Source organism: Pseudonaja textilis, chromosome 1 (genome assembly GCF_049901715.1).
Source record: "Pseudonaja textilis isolate UNSWEBS1 chromosome 1, rPseTex1.2, whole genome shotgun sequence".
NCBI lineage: Eukaryota > Metazoa > Chordata > Lepidosauria > Squamata > Elapidae > Pseudonaja > Pseudonaja textilis.
This window is the reverse complement of record NC_141990.1, coordinates 16,630,020-16,651,411: the sequence shown is the minus strand read 5'-3', so window position 1 is coordinate 16,651,411 and position 21,392 is coordinate 16,630,020. Positions and strand designations below refer to the sequence as shown.

At 41.4% G+C, this 21,392-nt stretch overlaps 1 protein-coding gene across 6 annotated transcripts in view; it reads left to right on the top strand.

The window, feature by feature from the left end:
* SH2B2 (SH2B adaptor protein 2) overlaps nt 1–21,392 on the top strand; it is a 76,760-nt gene that overhangs the window by 35,661 nt on the left and 19,707 nt on the right. For all 6 annotated transcript variants that reach the window (XM_087926821.1, XM_087926812.1, XM_087926800.1 and 3 more), the window contains 2 exons: nt 5,421–6,294; nt 20,664–20,765. In XM_087926821.1, the coding sequence (XP_087782947.1) occupies nt 5,437–6,294; nt 20,664–20,765 (960 nt within the window). In that variant the 5' untranslated portion in view covers nt 5,421–5,436. The remainder of the gene's footprint in view (nt 1–5,420; nt 6,295–20,663; nt 20,766–21,392) is intronic.

The following is a 21,392-nucleotide window of genomic DNA, read 5'->3' as shown; positions in this document are numbered from 1 at the left end:
TGGAGCAGGATGCCTTGCAGGGTCCCAAAGATTCATTTCTGGCAGAGTTTGGGGGAAAGAAAGGAAGACTTTTGCTGCTTTCCTCGCGTGCAGCTAAAAACAGAAGAGGAAAGAAGTGGAAATAAGCAGCACTTTGGCCAAGCGCGTGGGGCGTGTGGGGCAAGTTCCCCCCTCCGCCCTTTCCCCCCTCTCCTCACTACAAGCCTTGTGTTCCTGCATAGCCTGGAATAATTGCTTTGGGGGGTGCTTTTGAGGTCACATTTCTCTGTGGACCACCAAAATTTTCTCGTGGACCACCAGTGGTCCCCAGTCCACTGGTTGGCGACCACTGATCTATAAAACCATGCTGGGTTGTTGTTTTTTCTGCTTACTTCATAATTAGGACCTGGACTAAGGCCCAGACTGATTTAAAAACTTACCCAGATTCAGGTTTATCATTAATTCTTAATTAATTTTGGTTTATGGCTCTAAAGGCATTACACAGTTATTGTTTGGGGGGTTATCAGTGGTTAATTACAATAAATTATGTATAATATAGACCCTTTTTTATTTGCATGTACTCAGTTCTGTTGCTTCCCACCCACGAGAAGTTTGGCCCAGCTTTATTTCCTCCTCTGAACGCAGGATCAGCCTAACTATTATAGAATTATCAAATATTAGCCCAAATTTTCATGCTATTTGTGTTACATCATGCAATGCTATATGACTATGGACACAAACCAGAGCTTGTTTTAGTGTTAAACCAAAAAGACAAAAGTGGCTGCCACGTTTATTAAAATGCCGTAGTGTCAGGAGGAAAAAATATCTTCATTGTGTTATATTAAAATGGCTCATCATCTTGCTCTTCTCTGTATAAAAAATAGTCAAATTGCAATTTATTTCTGCATAAATCAAAGCAATTTATCAAATAAACCAAAACTGATTTAAATTAGCTAAGATATCTTACAAAGTAAATGATTAACAGAATGAGCACATAGTACCCATAAGTTGGATTCCCCAACTCTGTATGCCCATTAGCATCTTAGTACAAGTAGTCCTTGACTTACAGTTGGTCACTTAATGACCATTTGAAGTTATTCCGCCCCCCAAATGTATTTATGGCCTATATTCAAAGTTCCAATGGCTGTGTCCTTCCCCCTTGTGATCACATGATTGCATTTTGGGCACTCAGCAATTGGCCAGTATTTATGGCCATTTGCAGGCATTTCTCAGACATGTTATCACAATTTATGACAATTTTTTTTTCCTGGAAGCCAGCATTTACTTCCAATTCCCAGCAAAAACCACGCATTAGCTAAACTGGATTTGCTTAATGACTTCTGTGTCTGCTTAATGCGCTGCTTCGAGATTGGCTGGCTTCATCCATTGTGCTAAGACGTGGTTTGCACGGTTAAACTAGGGGTAATAAACCACAATCCCACTTGCCAATCCAACTATCGATTGGGAAATTATGGCAAAGGAATTCTGGGAGCTGAAGTCCACAAGTTGTAAAGTTGCCATTGTTCCCCAGCCCTGTATTAACCCAAACCAGGCAAATTTTAGAATGAACTCTGAATCTGACAAACGGTTGATAACTCTCATTCCTAAAGGCAAACATTAGCACATTTGTCCATGTCGCTGAAACACCCACAGTCCCCATTCCCATGAATCCATGGAAGGAAAAAAAGGAAATTGCATCTCTCTAAAACTGCCATTCCATTCTCAGAAACGAGGGCTGTGTGGCTTTTTCAAGAGGCAACTGGACTTTCTTGTTTTTCTTTGAAGACATTTCGCTTCTCATCTAAGAGCCGCCTTCAGCTCTGACTGGATGGTGGGGGGTGAAAGGATTTATACACCTTGCAAAACAGCTGGTCTTTTGCATTGTTTTAGAGAATTGTTGAGGCCACTTGAAGGTTTGTCTGTGTCCTCAGGGTCACCTGAGAAGTTCAAATGGGTGTTAAGCCTTGGAACTGCTGAAAGAACTGTGTTGTGGAACTGTGCTTTCTGTCGGATGTTTTCTGCCGTGTCCCTTCACTGTTGAACACAAGTGCAGGCTGTTGGGGATGAGTCTGTTGTCTCCACCTCAAACTGAAGTGCAAATGGTTCCTGTAGTCTGCAGTTTTTCTGGAAATCCATTGGTGCGGGAGAATGGACCATTTGTGCTTCAGTTTGAGATGGAGACAACACAGATCCATCTCCAACAGCCTGTGCCTGTGTTCAACAGTGAAGGGACACAGGGCAGAAAACTTCCTACAGAAAACAGAACTCCACAACAACACAGCCTTTTCAGCAGTTCCAAGAAGGCTCCACACCCATTTGCACCATTCAGGTGACGTCACAGACAACCTCCAGATGGCCTCAGTGACTCTCTAAAACAATGCAAATGACCAGTTGTCTGCAAGGAGTATAAATCCTTCCATTCCCCCACCAACCAGTCAGAGCTGAAGAAACTTCTTCTATGAGAAGTGAAATGTCTTCAAAGAAAAACCAAAAAGTCCAGTTGCCTCTTGAAAAAACACCTTTGGGACAACCATGACCTAGATGACTGAGAATCTCCATAGCCCTCAAAGCTTTCTTCCTTGTTGAAGCACAGAAGTGTTCTGTACCATTTGAGAACATGAAGTTTGCATCTCTGGCACCTTCCTCTGTTGATACAGTATTGTCATTGGTCTAATCATTATGACCTGTGTTAAGATCTGCCAAGTTGCTAGCAAACTTGGTTATATTGATTGTGGGATGTTGTGGGTGTTTTGGCTGCTACTTTATGTTATTTACAATTTTGGTTGTGTTTTTATACTGTTTTTACTCTGTTTTTAATGGCTAGTCACTACAGTCAAGTATATGGCTGTATTTATTAAATAAATAAACAAGTGTTTGTGAATGTACATGCCCCAAGGATGTGCTGTCTTCTTCCAAAATGGAAGGGCCCTTCAGGTAGTCCTCAACTTACAAGCATTTAATGACAGAAATTACAGTGGCACTGGAAAAAATGACTTATGACCATTATTCAAACTTACGACCTTTGCAGCATCCCCATGGTCATGTGATCAAAATTTGGGTGCTTGGCAACTGGCTCATATTTACGATGGTTGCAGTGTCCCAAGCTCATGTGATCAAAAGTCAATGGGGAAGCCAGATTCACTTAACAACCGTGTCACTAATTTAACAACCACAATGATTCACTTAACCACTATGGCAAGAAAGATTGTAAAATGGGGTGCTTAACAGCTACCTTGCTTAATAACGGAAATGTGGGGGTTCAGTTGAGGACTTAACTGCATTTGATTTCTGGAAGGAAGGAAGGAAGGAAGGAAGGAAGGAAGGAAGGAAGGAAGGAAGGAAGGAAGGGAGTTCCTGATGGGAAGACTGACTTATATTTCACACAATCAATATTTCCATGATGTGAGGAGACAAGGCTTCCAGGAGTGGTTGTGTTTTGTCCAGCAGACTTGTCAGAAATGGGTCATCTTGATCCAGCTTCATCCTGCCTTGGCAACAGGCAGGCGGTGAGATAGAAGCTCCATGGGAAGCACACGTACTCCAGGAACACACAGGAAATAGGCCACTTCAGAGGCAGGAAAGGGAGGTGAATTTAGGTGTGAATGTCCTTCAAAGGATGAGAAGATTTTCTTTCCTTTCAACATGGTGCTTTTGGTTATAAAAGCCACACTAGGAAACCATGGTTGGTGATTTAATGTTCACGTGAATGCATTTATCTGTGCATGCATCAAAGGCAGGAGGGGTTGTGGCATCTTTTTTAAAAATCACCTTTTTTCATGCGAAAGACGTACATGAAGAAATGGTAGCAATGTTGCTATGGCAACAAGCCAGAATGCTTGGCATAGATTTTCATGCTTCCTCCCCTCAAAGTTGGAAGTAATATTTTTTAATATCTGTAGGTCTGTGTAACTGTTTACCTATTACCTTTCATTTCCTATTATAATTTGGGCAAATGAGCACAAGAGTTTGTGGTTAGGTTTTAGCAGTGTGATCTTGGAGGACACAAGATTGCAACATGTAAGTGCCCTTTGCAGACTCTACATCTCCAAATTATACGAGCAGTGAGATATATCTCCCCATCCCTTTCCTTTGGTTCGTGTTAATTTTGCAGTTGATGAAGTGGTTGGATGAATAAACTGAGAAGTTAAGATTTTCAAGCCCAATACCATTTTAAAAATTGAGAGAGAATGGGGGTGTTTGCCAATGTAATGGATCTTAGACGTTATGAAGGCTATTTAATTTTTTTCTGAATTTGTTGAGAGGCTTAATCGCTACTCCTGTTAGGGCTCCTGTTTCTCCTCCAGGCCTCACCTCTTTGGAAATAGTCCAATACAAGCAAATCAAATTATTCTGCACAGGTAATCCTTCCCCTTGGTAAGCAAGACAGTTAAGTGAGTTTTGTCCCATTTGATGATCTTTTTGCCACAGTTATTAAACGAATCATTGTAGTTATTAAGTGAATTACACAATCATTAAGCGAATCTGCCTTCCCCGATTGACTTTGCTTGTTGGAAGTCACCTGGGAAGGTTACAAAGGGTGATCACGTGTCCCCGGGAATAGAATAGAATAGAATAGAATAGAATAGAATAGAATAGAATAGAATAGAATAGAATAGAATAACACAGTTGGAAGGGACCTTGGAGGTCTTCTGGTCCAACCCCCTGCCTAGGCAGGAAACCCTACACCACTTCAGACAAATGGTTATCTAGTTTTTTGTTAAAAATGTCCAGTGTTGGAACACCCACAACTTTTGAAAGCTAATCGTTCCACTGATTAATTGTTCCAACTGTCAGGAAATTTCTCCTTAATTCTAAATTGCTTCTCTCCTTTATTAGTTTCCACCCATTGCTTCTTGACCTGCCCTCAGGTGCTTTGGAGAATTGGGATAGTGCAACTGACATAAATACCTGCCAGTTGCCAAGCACCCAAATTTTAATCATGTGATCATGAGAATGCTACAAGAGTTTTAAGTGTGAAAACCAGTCATAAGTCACTTTCGGTACTGTTTTAACTGTCTAAACGGTCACTGAATGAATGGTTGTAAGCAGTGGTGGGCTGCTGCCAGTTTGGACCGGCTCTTCCGTATCAGTAGTTACAACCACCAGTTGGGCCTGTCCACTCACCCAGGCCCTATCCCATGTTATATATGTCACGTTTTTGCTCGCACACTCCACCCTCACAGCCCAGCTGCTTTCTACGCCTCACCCAATTTACTCACCCTGGCTGCCGCATGCAGGAAATTCCTCTGGTTTTGCAGCTGCACACAAGTGAAGTGGGCATGTGCGCATGCACGCACTTACATTTTTGGGAACTGGTTGTTAAAAGTATGTGCAGCCCACCTCTGGTGGTAAGTCAAAGACTACCTGTATTTGAGTAGAGGTGGGTTCTCAAATTAGAACTTGTCCGTCTCTCTCACTCACTGTCTTTCTCTTGGTTGTAGGTGGAATGGAACAGTCATGAATGGCGATGCCCTTTGTCAAGAACCTCCCTCCCAGCTTCCTGACTGGCGGGAATTCTGTGAGCTCCATGCCCAGGCTGCTGCTGTGGACTTTGCTCAGAAGTTCTGCCAGTTCCTGAAGGAAAATCCTCACTACGACACCCCTGGAGCCGAGACTTCCTTCTCTCATCATTTTGCAGCAAATTTCTTGGACATCTTCAGCTTGGAGGTCAACAGGGTGTTTGTGTCCAATTCCCCTACGAAGTATAACATTGTCCCGTTTGTGGGCCTTCAGAACTGCCACATGCCTTATGGGCGAGATCTCTTGCCAAGAAAAGAGCAGACTTCCGTGGAGTCTCTAGACAGCATGGACCACACACTCACCTCCAGCAGGTATTTGAGCCAAACCCAACAGGCTCAGGCAAGGAAAGTCTCCTCCTACGGCCAGTCCCGGAGCTCCGAAGATGTCTCCGTACACAGTTCTTCTAAGACAAAATTCAAGAAGGGTTTTTCTCTGAGGAACATGAGCTTGTGCGTGGTGGATGGCATGAAGGAGATGTGGCATCGGCGGTCTTCTCCCGAGCCAGGTGTAGAAGCCGTGCAAAGCAAGCAGTCTGAGAGGGAGCACTGCCCTCCTGTTAGCAAAGAACATATCGATTCCAGAGAGAAATGGACCCACAAACTCTGGCTTTCCAAGGGCCAATCTTCTAAAGTGGATTTAGTGGACATTCAGAGGGAGGGAACCCTTCGCTACATGGTTGCCGATGATACAAACTGTGTGGGTAGCTCTCAGTGGCAAAAATGCCGTTTGCTGCTAAGGAAAGCAGTAAAGATGGAAGGGGAAAGGTTCCTTCTCGAGTTCTACGTTCCTCCTAAGGTAACAGTCTTCATTACTGAAGTTTTTGCATCAGTGGTGGGATTCAAAAAATTTTGCTACCAGTTCTGTGGCTTGGTGGGTGTGGTTTTGTGGGCGTGGCAGGGAAGGATACTGTAAAATCTCCATTCCCACTCCACTGCAGGGGGAAAGTTACTGCAAAATCCCATTCCCTCCCCACCCCACTAACCTGCTTTCCAGCTCCGTTCTCCTGTGCAGGGCAACCACAGAAGACCCAGCCAATCAGCTGGGACTCGGGAGGCAGAGAATAGATGGGAGCGGAGCCAATCAGAGGTGGTATTTGCCAGTTCTCCAAACTATTCAAAATGTCCTCTACCGATTCTCCAGAACTGGTCAGAACCTGCTGAATTCCACCTCTGTTGTGTATGTAGTTTTTCCTGGTAATTCAGTTGGTAGCCGTACAGGTAATTTTCCAGGTAATTCAACCAGTAGCCATACAGAAGCCTGTAGATTAAAATGCACAGAAACAGTGGAGAATCAAACACTCCTTCATGTGGGCAGTTTCCATTCACAAGTGAAATTCAGGAGTTCTTTTTATCTGGTACAGTTAGTCCTCGACTTTCATTTAACATTCATTTAGTGACTGTTGTGAGTTAGAATCACTTTTCACACTTATGTCCATTGCAGCATCCTCGTGGTCACGTGATTTACATTTGGATGCTTGGCAACCAACTCACATTTATGACGGTTGCAGTGCCCCGGTCCCGTTTTGTGACCTTCCGGCAAGAAAAGTCAATGGGGATGCCAGATTCACCTAACTATGTTACTAAGAACTGCAGTGATTAACTTAACAATTGTGGCAAGAAAAGTTGTAAAATGGGTCAAAACTCACTTAATACATTTCTCACTTAGCAACATAAATTTTGACCTCAATTGTGACTGTTAATTGAGGACTACCTCAATTGCCGGAATATAAAACACTGTTTCAGCATTTGTAGGACTCGCATGTACCTACATCAGGAACTAATTGATGGCAAAGGATCTCACATTATGGTTATACTGATATGACATGTACTGTTACATGACATTTATGACCTTAGAGAGACTGGCTCAACAACTGGGTGACACGTTCTGAATCACTTATCAATCTGGATAACTTTTCGAAAGCATCTCGACATTCAAAATGTTCCTGCGATCTAATATAGGTAGTCCTCAACCTACAAACCAAGCCCAAATTTTCCATTGCTAGCTAAGCAAGACACTTAAGTGAGTTTTGCCCCAGTTTATGGCCTTTCTTGTATGGTTGTTAAGTGAATCACTGCAGCTGTTAACTTAGTAATGTGAATCTTTACAACTTTAAGTTATACAGTGAATCTGGCTTTCCCATTGGTTTTTCTTGTCAGAAGGCCGCAAAAGATGATCACATAACACCAGGTTACTGCAACCGTCATAAATATGAGCCATTTGGTAAATACCTAAATTATGATCACATAACCACAGGGTCATGCTGCAACAGTCATAGGTCAAATATCTGTGGAGATTCTCAATCATCCAGGTCATAGTTGTCACGAAGATGCTTTTTCAAGAGGCAACTGGACTTTTTTGTTTTTCTTTGAAGATGTTTCACTTCTCATCCAAGAACCTTCTTCAGAGTGGAAGAAGCTTCTTGGATGAGAAGTGAAATGTCTTCAAAGAAAAAAGTCCAGCTGCCTCTTGAAAAAGCACTTTGGGACAATCATAAGCCACTTTTTTCACAGCCGTTGTTACTTCAAATGGTCACTAAAAGAAAGGTTGTAAGTTGAGCACTACCTGTATAAAGTAGCTAAGTGTGAATTACAAAATAAAGAGTTGTAATAGAATATTAACATATAATATTAACCTTTGCTACTTGTTTTCTGTCCATCCACACTTTTAAAAAATAGATTATGGGAAATGTTTTGCTATTTCTATGTTTAAAATTAAGTAGGTCCTGGTGTATGTGGGTCATATGATATGGTAGCTTCTCCCATTTCAGTAACTTTATATCTTGTATCTCCACCTGAGCACTCTTAATTGAGTTGTTCATTATTTCAGCACCTGTAAGATTCTTGGATGACTTGACTATTCTGGGATAGATAATGCCAGCCTTTGCTTTTTGGAGCCCCATATAGTCTTGGCAACTTCCAGTTTGTTGACCGTGAAATTAGCAAGCGCTGTGTCAGAATCTTCCTTCTCAAGCTGCTTTGGCGTGCAGCTCTTCCAGATGTCAGTGTTCAAAAATAGTGCAGAGTGCAACCTGAGAGGTCTTGAACTTCGTAAGATGATTAATGTTGATTTTTTTTTATTTTTTGTGAGCCATATGGACACTGCGCAGATCCAGGATGATTGCTGAATACTTCTTTCATGATAAAATGGAGGGCTGGTTATTTTTTTGCCCCTCAGTTTCTCTTTATTCTCATTTTTCACCACAGTTATACAGGTCATCCTCAACTTACAACCACAGATGAGCCTAAAATTTCTGTTATTAGGTGAGACAGTTGTTAAGTGAGTTTTGCTCCATTTTACAAGCTTGCTTGCCCCAGTTGTTAAGTGAATCACTGCAGTTGTTAAGTTAGTAACAACAGTTGTTAAGTGAACTGGGCTTCCCCATCGACTTTGCTTGTGAGAAGGTCGCAAAAGGGATCACATGACCTTGTGACACAACAATGGTCATAAACACGAACCAATTGCTAAGCATCTGAATTTTGATCACATGACCATGGGGATGCTGCAAAGGTCAGCAATAGCAATAGCACTTAGACTACATATATATATACATACACACACACACACACACACACATATATATATGCAGGTCTTGGCGTGTTTGGGTCTTTTCCTGTGTAAGATTGAGAGCATCTTGGCAAAACAACATCTATGTCAAAACAATAGAACTCAGAAGGTCATCACACAGCCCATTACCCAGGTCGTTACAACACAGGAGGCTGATAGACACACAGCCAATACCTCAGCCACACATGTTCTTACAAAAAAGCTAGCCAATCTGCAAACATCAACTCCATCAACCAATCAAGAAATGACAACACAGCCAACCTTCCCACCAGTATATATAGGGAGACCGCAGCTCCGATCACGCTTAGCTCACACAAGCATGAAGCCGAAAGCACCAGCCTGAAGATGGTGAGAGGGGCCTCGTTGAAACGTTGCCAAGATGCTCTCAATCTTACACGGGAACAGACCCGAACACACCAAGACCTGCATGCGTATATATATATATATTCTGAGGTTCTCGCGGGTATTTGTATGTGGATCTTTGATTATTCGGATTTTCTCCCCTGTAAGATTGGAAGTATCTAGGCAACGTTTCGATGAAGTCTCATTCATCATCTTCAGGCTTGTGTCTGCAGCTTTGTGCTTCTCAGAGTAATGTGAGTTTGCAGCTGCTTCTTCCTTTTAACTGCTAGTGGGGGTGTGACTTGAGGGGGTGGGGGCTTGGCTGTGTTCTGATTGGGTGGGGGGTGTTCTCATTGGTTGGGGGGGTTGGCTGTGTTCTGATTGGCTGTATCTAAGCTTTATGGTCTCCCCAAGATACACAACGAAGGAACCCCACTTAGACCAATAGTCAGCTCCATAGGCTCACCTGTACAAAACCTAGCCAAATTTCTCACCAAACAACTACAGCCCTATGCAGAATCCATCAACTCACATGTAAGAAACTCATTCCAGTTCATTGAGATCATAAAGAAACAAAATTTACAGCCCAGCGACCTATGAGTGAGCTTCGATGTCATATCCCTCTTCACCCAAGTGCCTATAAAAGAAGCCTTGACAGCCATCCAAAACAAATACACCCCCCCCCCAAGCACATCCTAGATCTGACCAACCACTGCCTATCCAATACATACTTCACCTACAATGGACAAAAATACAAACAAATAGAAGGAGCACCCATGGGATCACCCCTCTCACCTGTCATTGCAAACCTCTACATGGAACACTTTGAAACGCAAGCTCTAGAATAATATGATCACAAACCCAAACTCTGGCTCAGATACGTAGATGACACCTTCATAATCTGGCCACACGGGAAAGAAAAACTGAACAACTTCCTCACATACCTCAACAGCCTACACCCCAAAATGCAATTCACCATGGAAACAGAAACTAATAATCAACTTCCCTTCCTAGATGTCTTAGTGTACAAAAAATCCAGTGGCTCCCTAGGACACACCATCTACCAGAACAAAACACATACAAACCGCTATCTACATGCACTCTCACACCACCACCCAGCACAGATCAATTCTGTAGCCGAGACACTCATCTCCAGAACAAAATGCTTAGCCGACGAACAACACCTAAAAACCGAACTACACACTCTCACTAACGTACTACAGCCAATGGATTCCAAAGAAAGAAGATTACCCACCTAATCCAAAAAGAAACCCCAACCAAAATCCAAGACAGAGAACAAGAGAATGGCAAAGCCCTCCTCCCATATATAAAAGGCACTACAGACAAAATCAGAAAGATCCTCCAAAAACACAACATTAAGACAGCATTCTGCACAAACAGAAAAATATCCACCTTCCTAAGAAACCCTAAAGACAGAATCGAGTTAGAAAACCAACGAGTATACGAAATCCCATGCACCGCCTGCCCCACCACATACATTGGACAAACCAACAGAAGAATAAGTGCACGCATTGAAGAACACAAGAACTCAATCAAAAAAGATCCGATCTTTTCCCTGGTCCAACACCTCAAAGCCACAGGACATGAGATTGACTTTAAAAATACCAGAACTATTGCCAAAACCGAACACTTCAACAACAGAATAATCAGAGAAGCCATAGAGATAGAAAAACACCCACACAGCATGAAAAAACGAGATGATACCTCCCGCCTACCAGCCATTTGGAAATCCGCCCTCACTTACAAACGAGCACCTAACATGGAGAATGATACCAGACCCACACCCACGAGGGCCACACAAGATGCTACCACCACACCTTCATGTAGAAAGCAGATTTACACCCACACAGATGATGAGACGCAACCACGGACCAGAAGCCATACCGCAGCTGCATCACTACCTGCTTCAAATCCCTCTGACCCATACATGAAGCGAACGGACGCCCACCATGAAGATGTGGCACGACCACGAATGCGAAGCCAAACAACAGAATGACAAATCCCCTGACAACTAAGACTAACCTGTGCACAACCAAGCCCCCACCTGAACAGAACACATCTCCAGCCAATCAGAACACAGGCAAGCCCCCAACCAATCAGAACACAGCCAAGCCCCCACCCACTCAAGTCACACCCCCACTAGCAGTTAAAAGGAAGAAGCAGCTGCAAGCTCACATTACTCCGAGAAGCACAAAGCCGAAGACACAAGCCTAAAGATGACAAATGAGATTTTGTCGAAACGTTGCCAAGATACTTCCAATTTTACGTGGGAGAAAACCCAAATAACCAAAGATCCACATACAAATACCCACGAGAACCTCAGAAAATATATATATATATATATATATATATATATATATATATAAAACAACAAACATGGACAAACATAAACATAAAACAACAAATAAAACCTTCTTTCAATTATAGAGTGTGTCAGTTGGTACATATTTCTTGTACACAATATTTATAGTCTTTTCCTCTTAGATTTAAGTTTACATTCATATTAATCAACTTTCCATATAGTATTATATTATTATTACATCATCATTAGACTTTAATTTAAAATCCGCAATATCCTTTAGAGAAAAACTCAGTTCCTACTGATTTTAATTCATATTATAATTCATTCCATAATAATCAATTATAACATATCATAATAGCACTTAGACTTATATACTGCTTTACAGCCCCTCTAAGCAGTTTAGAGACTCAGCCTCTTGCCCCCAACAGTCTGGGTCCTCATTTTACCGACCTCAGAAGGAGGGAAGGCTGAATCAACCTTGAGCCTGGTATGATTTGAACTGCCAAATTGCAGGCATCCAGCAGTCACTAGATGTAGCTTGCAGTACTGCACTCTAACCACTGCACCACCAAGGCTCATAACTGAAAACACAGTCATAAGTTACATTTTTCAGTGCCACTGTAACTGAATGGTCATTAAACAAGCTGTTGTAAGTCGAGGATTACCTGTATATAGGTTGTATGGAATATATGGCTCAGATAGGATCACCTCCTTTATTAGGAATTTAATATTGAATCCAAATTTGATTGATTGATCAGACTAGCTTTTTTCAGAAAACCATAGAGACTCCACTTCACCAAGCCTTCTCCATCCAGGTACTTTCCAGACCACCTCTGGAATTCGATCATGCATTTGATCCTGCTTGCTAGAAATTCTGCAACTGTAGTACTAATCCATCTGGAGGTCATCAGGTTGGAAAAGATTAAACAGTCTGCTATCTGTTGGCAGAAAAGATGACTGTAGCTCTCAAGAGCAAAATGAAATGAAGCAAAGCAAATTCCTAAGTTGCAAGCAAAATTATTTCATCAGCTCCTTGCAGTGGCATGGAAGGAAGGAAGGGGACTAGAGAATATATGAGCTTGGGGCTTCCCTTGACTCATCCCTATGATGATCAAATAATTGTTTATTACTTTCAAATACATCTTCCTTGTATCTATGTAATTATATATACTGCATCAGATTATAGATCCATCAAGCACAATATTGACTAGCTACTCTCCAGACTATTTCTGGCAAAAGTGAATTAGAAACATTGCAGATCTAAATAATTTCCATTGGCACGTCTAGTGGGGATCTTCTGCATGTAAAACCTGGACTTTCCCACTTGTTATGACAACAATACTGCATTTGTGAACAGAGTATTTTATGCATTCGGCCAAGAAATATCTGTTGCAATACTTGCAGGTCTCCATAGCATAAGGCAAAAGTTTATTTAAGCTTTGCTACTTGAAATTCTTACTGTAGAAGCATTAATTTTGGAACTTGTGCAAAACAAGTGCTCTACTGTGGAATATGGTTCATTATGCAGTAGAAACTGGCACTAGAAACTGGCATATAAAAACAATCATATCCTACCCGTTTCCCAGATTTACTCATGTGATTTATTTATTTATATCCCGTTTTTATTAGTTTTATAAATAACTCAAGGCAGCGGGCACACAATATTCCGGAGAATGACTGATCCAAAATCCCCTAGCCAGCTTTTCAAACCTAAGGCAGGACTAGAATTCACAATTTCCTAGTTTTTAGCCTGGTGGCTTAACCACTAGAGCTAACTGGCACTCATTGGTATTTCTGTTGAATTCTTTCCTATTTTATTATTATTTTTTGCATTCCTTGTATTAACTTATTTATGAATTGTTTTGAATTTATTACGGCTGCCCCCTCCACTTTACTCTGGACAGCTTACAAAATCATAATTCACCATTTAAAAGCATAAAAAATAAAAACAGAATATTACAGCCCAGACCACAAACAGCCTTAAGAAAAAAAATATCACAGGGCCCCCACATTAATTGCAGGCACTATCTGTATCTCGGGGAGGCAGGGTACTCTTTCAGAGGGCAAGTCCAGAGTGACAGAAAATGCATGCTCCTTGGTTCCATAGGATGTCAGACTTTAATTGAGGGACCTGGAGTGTACCCACACTGCTCATATGTACCAGTTGGGCAGAAATGATGATCTGTCAGATAACCACACACTATGCCAGGAAGAGCTCAACCAGCACTTTGAATTGCACCCAGACATTAACGGACAGCCAATGCACCTTGCATAGCTGTGGTGCCAAATAACCATCGTGTGAAGTGCCTTTTACTGCTCATGCTGCTGCATTTTGAGGCAGCTGCAGCTTCTGGATGGTCTTCAGGGGCATCCCCATATATAGCAAATTGTAACAGTTCAATTGTGAGATGACCAGGGCATGAGTGATTGTATTCTTGGATAGCAATGTTTCTAGGTACATACTCTTCCACTCTTAATTGATTGTTTCTCTTTAAAGATTTGGGAAGTGATTGATGAAGTAGCTTGTTTATTCTCCACTGTTCAGTTTGTGACATCTTCTTTCCCATTTATTCTCTTTTATATGCCATATATAAGGCACTTCCTCTCAAGTAGCAATAGCAATAGACTTGTATACTGCTTCATAGTGCTTTTCAGCCCCCTCTAAGCAGTTTACAGAGTCAGCATATTGTCCCCAACAATTTGGGGTCATTGCAGCTGTTAAATTTAGTAGCACAGTTGTTAAGTAAATCTGGCTTCCCCATTGACTTTGCTTGTTAGGTCACAAAAGGGGATCATATGACCCTGGGACACTGCAATTAGCATAAATACATACCAGTTGCCAAGCACTTGAATTTTGATCAAATGACCATGGGGATGCGACTGCGGTTGAAGTTTAAAAAAATTGGACACGTCACTTTTTCAGTGCCATAACTTCGGTCACAAAATGAACTGTCATAAATCAGGGACTACCTGTAGTGCATCTGGATTGAGGAACTGGAAGAATTGCCTGCTCTGAATGAGACTGCATTGCCTTTAAAGAAACAGGCCCTCAGTTTGGAGTTGCTTCAGATTAACAGAGAGTTGGAAGGAACCGTGTAGGTCATCTAGTCCAACCCCCTGCCCAAGTAGGAGACCCTACACCAGTGATGGCTAACCTTTTCAGCACTGAGTGCCCAAAGCGTGCACAAACCCCCAAAGTGCAATGTGTGCATGTGCCCCATGCATGTGTGCACATTCCCCATGCCTTGTTCCTGTGCCTGCCACACATGCGCCCCTGCCACTTACACCCCGCCTCCCGCATGCACAGCAGAGACCCGAAGACCAGCTGGCTGATAGGAGGCATGTATGCATGCACTGCAGAACTGAGGTGAGGTGACAGCTCACACGCCTGCAGAGAGGACTCTGCATGCCATCTCTGGCATGCGTGTCATAGGGTCGCCATCATGGCCCTACACCATTTCTGACAAATGGCGGTCCGATCTCTTCTTGAAAGCCTCAAGAGCCATCATTGTTTTTGAACGCTCAGATAATCTGTAATCAGGAGCACTTACTTTCAAAGTAGGCTGCAGTGCCATTTTATGGTTAGTTTGGCCATTCCTGCATTATAACCTTAAGATCAAATTGTTTAATGTGCTGCTTTTGGGACTGCTCCAAAAAATACAACTGGTGCAGGAGGTTGTGGCTAAGTTGTTTTTTTGGAGCATCTTACTCTACATGTATTGGATTTGTGATAAAAAAAACAACACTCCACTGGTTGCCAATCTGTTAACGAGACAATTTAATGATGTGGGTCTAGTATGTAGAGCTTTAAATAATTAGGAATCACATTTTTCTTAAAAAGCCTCGGATTAAATCAGCCTCATAGGCATCTAGGACCTTCCCAGGGCACCCTGATGCCAGAACTACAAATGACTATTTAGTGAAATATCTGCTTTGTGGTAGATCCCAGCCTGGGCAACAGCTTTCGCTCTGCAGTATATACCGAACCTCAACACTTTCATTAAAGTGTAAAACCTGCCTTTTTAGGTTAGCCTTTCCCAGCTTCCTCCTAAAACTTGCATGAAAATAGAGTGTCTTTCTTTGGCTTTACCTTTACCTCATTGCTTTTTTTATATATGCTGTTTTTGTAATTACTGTGAACTATTTTGGATTCTCTGTAACTATATACAGTACAAATATTTCCAATAACTGAAAAAAAGCATCCAGAAGGAAAATCTGGCTGGGTAATATCCTCAGTAGGACACACTATACTGCAGTATTTAGTATTGATTTCACTTATTATTAATTAATATTAATTCCGGGTAGTCATTGTGTATTTGCTACTGTTGTTCTTTCCAGTTTGTCATTATTGCTGTCACTTGGGTTTTATTGGTTTTATTGAATTTTCTCTTTTGATGGTACTGTGTTGATCACCCTGGATTTGTGAATTGTGAAAAAGCAACACAGTCTATACCAGGAGTGTCAAACTCGATTTCATTGAGGGCCACATCAGGTTGTGTTTGACTTCAGGGGGGCGGGGTGGGTGTGGCCAGGGTGACGTTATCAGGGTAGGCGTGGCCAGCTCGATGTCACTTGTATCAGGGTGCCTGTGGTGGTCCAAGTGCTATGCCAGCGAAAATGGGCTCCTGAGCTCTGTTTTCGGCTACGATGGCCCCCTGCAGCCCTCTGCCAGTGAAAATAGTGCTTGGAGGACTGTGCATGGCCCTCGTGGGCTTCATTTTTGCTGGCAGAGGCACCATGGGCCGGTCCTTCACTGTTTCCAAGGTAGTCCTGCGGGTCAAATTTAAGCACCCCATGGGCTGGATCCAGCCCCCAGGCCTTGAGTTTGACACCTCTGGTCTATACCCTTTCTTTCAGATACTGGGTTATCTTATGAATATTACAAAGACTGGTAGGCAATGTTTGAGTGAACGTGCCATTTTTTTCTAGCCATATAATTTGGCTCATTCAGAGCATGGTTAGTATTTGAAATAATCAGATGAATGAAAGTTGCAATAAAAATGAATCCATTAATATATACAGTAATCCCAAATATTTCTGGATTTCATTATATTGCCTTTCCCTACCCTCATTTGTTTGCTAAACAACTAGTGTTAAAGGTTCTCCAAAATTGAAGAAAAAAAATTAGAGTTGCAATTAAAAAAGAGGATGAGATGTTCAAACATTCTGGCCCCCTGAAACCACTGCCCATCTTAACATATTTTAAAAATTGGACAGTAGAGAAAGACCATCCTTAGACTGGCAGGATGCAGTAATTGCTGAAGTATGTCTTCCTTCCTTCTCATTCTTGTTTTTATGTTATTCATATTGGGATAACTACACATCTTCCATTCCAATGATCCATTGCAAAAACCGTTAAATTTGTAATCTGGCTTCTGTAGTTTCAGCAAGGGTCTTATGCTGATACATTTAAAAGCATCTCTGCTCCACAGTTAATCTGCCTTAGAAATAATATGTCACTGAAAACATGGGATACTTTTTCTTTTTGAGTGCTTTCACAATAGTTGTATACTGTGACCCTTAAGTGGAAGGGTTGGGAATATCTAAAGTTTTGGAAAGCTACAAGAGTTTAACTGCAAATAAACCACGTCTCACACCATCACATTGGTGCTTCTTGTTTAGAAGCAAATGAACAAGTGTGAAACACAGAATGCAAGCAGTTTCCAAGGTCAAGGCCCTTGAAGATCAAGAAGGGCTCATATTGCCAGTTGGTTTAAAATGAATGTTGAGTTACATAAGTGTTATAAGGGCAGCTGTCAAAGGGAGACAATAAATGTTGACCTGGTAGCATGACTTGATCGAAAGAATTTCCTGTGTCCTGGAGTTGTTTCTGTTCCTTTTCTGTCCTCTACTTGTCAACTGTGGGTGTAGAGGAAGAACCAACCCTACAACTGGAGGGTTTTGATGCCACTGAGCTGTGAAGTGTGCTTCCTTTTTGGATTTGCAAGACTCTTGTTAGGCCAGCTGTCCGAGCAGCTGAGTGTAAAATATACCGTTGGCCGTAAGCGATTTGAGAGTTGCAGTCTGAGAGAGTGGATAGAAATGCTGTGCTCAACAATCTTACATGAGCGCCTTCTTCATGCTGTGGTGATATCTGAAAATTGAGCCAAGGGGAATTTGCCAGTGTGAGCATACCGGACAAGAGTGCATGGAAAATCCCATTCAGGTGAACTCCTTTTATGGCTCCAAACAAGTGAAAGATCTTGTTTCCATTCCTTCCCTTCTGAGTCTTTCCTTACTCTCCAAGGGAAGGCCAAGTTGTAGTTGGAAAGAGCAATTTGTTCAGGCAGATTTAGGATAATGTTTAATTTGACCTAGAAAATAAGTCTGCATAAATATATTCTCACATTGCCCTGCATTTTCATAGATAGTAGAGAATTATAGAATAAACATGAATAAAATCAGTGATCAGCATGGAAACAATTTAAAACCAGCAGAACAAGGGAAAGAAATTGCTTTGAAAATCAATAAAGGAGAATATTTGTAGCTCCTCCACGAGCTTGGTTGTTTTCTTGCAGACATTTCATTACCCAAACTAGGTAACATCATCAGTGCTAGCTTAAGGTGCTTTGAAAATGTGTGGGTGAATATATAAGTCTCAGTGGTCCCAGAAAGTTTAGGAGGTCAATGCCATTTTTATTCTCTCCCATGAAAGAATCTTAAAACTGGAGCACTGTAGATGACCAGACAGGGTCAAATGCATCAACAATCTAGAGTCCCTATGCGCCCCCCCCGCCCCCGAAAGAAACCCACTGTAAGTCAGATGCCCCCTTAAAGTGCATCAAATTATCTGGCATCAATTTGACCTGATCATTAGTAGATCAGAATCTTGTATATAGATAGCATGGAATAAACTTATAGTGTTTTTGAGCTCTGTCCTGGCTCCTGATTTCTTGCGCCTGACAGGCACCATCATCAGAAGTTATTCCATCAAAAATTCTTCTCTAACAAACAACTGTCATTACACAGACTCTTTTCTTCTGATGCACTGTCCTTATCCTTGCCAACCCATCTCTACATTGTATTATTCGAGGCGCACAATTTCCTGCCACATTTGGCTAGGAAGTCAATACAGTAGGTAGGTGTACTAAGTTTCCATTTGACTTAATTCACTGAAAACAGTTGTGAGGCAATAGTTTTTTCTTTTCCTACTCCTACTAAAGGGATACCATTACATTACAACTGGGCTCTGTGGTCCTGAACACAGTGTCAACTATAAAAATCATTCCTGCCCATAAAAAAGTTCTCTGCCTCCTATGATGTGGGGAACTTTTTCCTCTGGTAAGAAGGCAGCTTGCCCCTGTTTAAAACATATTTTTAATTGTATTGATTGAATATATTTGAAGAAAAAGTACAGTAGCTCTCAAGGATTAAGACCTAGCACAGATTATATCAGTACTTTGAAGCAGATCAAGATAAGAAATCCACAGCACAAGGAGTATAGAACTCTATTTTATTGATGTAGGCCAGTGTTTCTCAACCTCAGCCACTTGAAGATGTGGGGACTTCAATTCTCAGAATTCACTAGCCAGCTGTGGAATTCTGGGAGTTGAAGTCCGCACATCTTCAAGTGGCTGAGGTTGAGAAACACTGATGTAGGCAATAAGAACAGACTCCTGAAACCTGTTTGTGTTTCCCTTCTCCTTTGTTTTATACAAAAGAGTATGGGTGGGGTGGGGTGGGTGGGCAATCTTGAATTTCCTTCTTTCGCTTTCTGTTTTCCCTGGTTAAATTCCTGTTTTCTTAGCAGCTGCCACATATCTCCATACTTCTCTCTAGATTAAGATCTGATCCTACACTTGTTTCTAGGAAATGGGGTGTGTTGTATTCTTCCTATAGGGAAATAGTGTGAGGTATGATGTTGTTGTACCCCATATTTTAATAAGAACAACATAGAAAAAAATTCAACATTTTAGAAGTGTTAGTATATTTTAGAGTTTCATATTCTTGCAGCATTCTTGTACCAGTTCTGCTGTAGTGGATTATGGAATTTCTCATTCAAGCTAAAAAGCACAAAAGGGTGGAAATCACTGAACTAGAATAATGTTTAGTGAATGTTGTCCCCTTTTCCTTAGGCCTTCACCTCTGCCCTAGTTAACTGATATGCTGATTTGACTTAACTGGCAATTTCCAGCATTAAGAAACATAATTGTTTTGGGCATGAGCACAGAAAAACAATTAAGTGAGCAATCATAACTGTTATAAACAGTTATTAATGGTTACAAATTACTGCTACAAAACTGAACAATATGGCAATATTGCTTCCTTTTAGACTGGATAAATATTTTGCCTTTATTTGAAATCCCTTGGTAAGCATCCCATTAAGAAAATCTCCCTGTTTGCCAGAATAAAAGAATTGCTTGTGTCTTCTGAGGCTCTTTGGCTCCAATCTCTTCAACCTTTTGTGCTTTGAACTTTCAGTCTACATTTCTTTTGTTTTAAAAAGTATATTATTCAAAGAGCTTGACATGGAATTCATTTGTGCGTATACTCTACCGGGAAGTGTACCATCTGAGCCAGTCACATTCACTTTATTTATAACTGGCTTTTTTGTTTTTATCAAACCCTTTTACTTTAGCTTTCTTTGATTCTTTCTTAGCTTGCCCTGCTTTAATTAATAGAAATGGAAAGGAATTGCATTCTGTTTATCCACATCGAAAAAAATATAGTTTTAAAAGAGGGACAAATTGATACTCTGCAGAGATATGAAAATTAAATTTATTACCTTCTATTTCCCATTGGATACCATATTTTTAATTAAAAGTATTTGAAATTACTGGAAGGCTCAAGGGAAGTGATATGTTTGAATAATGGCAGAGGCTAGTATAACATTTGCATTCATTTTAACTGCTTTGGTATGCTTCAGAGCAAAAGGTTAGTTTTTGTCATTAAATTTAAATTCTTTAAATCTCTTTCTATCCGTTTGGCTTTTCAGGCTTCCAAAGCAAAGGTCAGCATCCCTCTCTCAGCTATTATTGAGGTGCGCACAACTATGCCATTGGAGATGCCAGACAAGGATAACACCTTTGTGCTGAAGGTAAGGCAGCATGGCCTGAAAAACATCCTGGATGTGTGTGGTCCATGTATTCTAAATCAGGGATCTCCAACCTTGAGCTATGGCCCATTACAAGGCCCCGGGCCGTTCAGAATCAGGCTGTGGAAGTGGTGGCAAGCGCAATGTGCATGCAGATCCACTTACACTTCCAATTGTGTGAGTGGTGGGCACATATGCCGACTGCTCATGCAAATCGAGCTGCGCACACTTGCCTGCTGCTTGCATGGAACCATCCCCCCCCCCTTTTCCCTGACATCCACAAAGCTAGAAAGTTTGGAGACCACTATTCTAAATGACACATTCTACAAACTAATACTAAAAAAAACATCTTGCAGATCCTGGTTGACTTGGGTGTGGTGGGATTAAAATATACTTCTCTTCAGCCCTACCCCAAAGAAAAAATGTCCTATGCTTCTCAGTCACAGGATTAGAAGGAATTCTGAGGTTTCTGGATTGTCTTTGTCACTTGTCATCTGTATTGTCTTTATTTGTTTTGCACTTGCATGGAATCACTGAATATCAGAGTCCATAGGCTTCTATTTGGAAAAACTATAGATGCCACCCCCCCCCCCCAAATATAATTTATTCCGATGATTTTTCCTTCTTTCT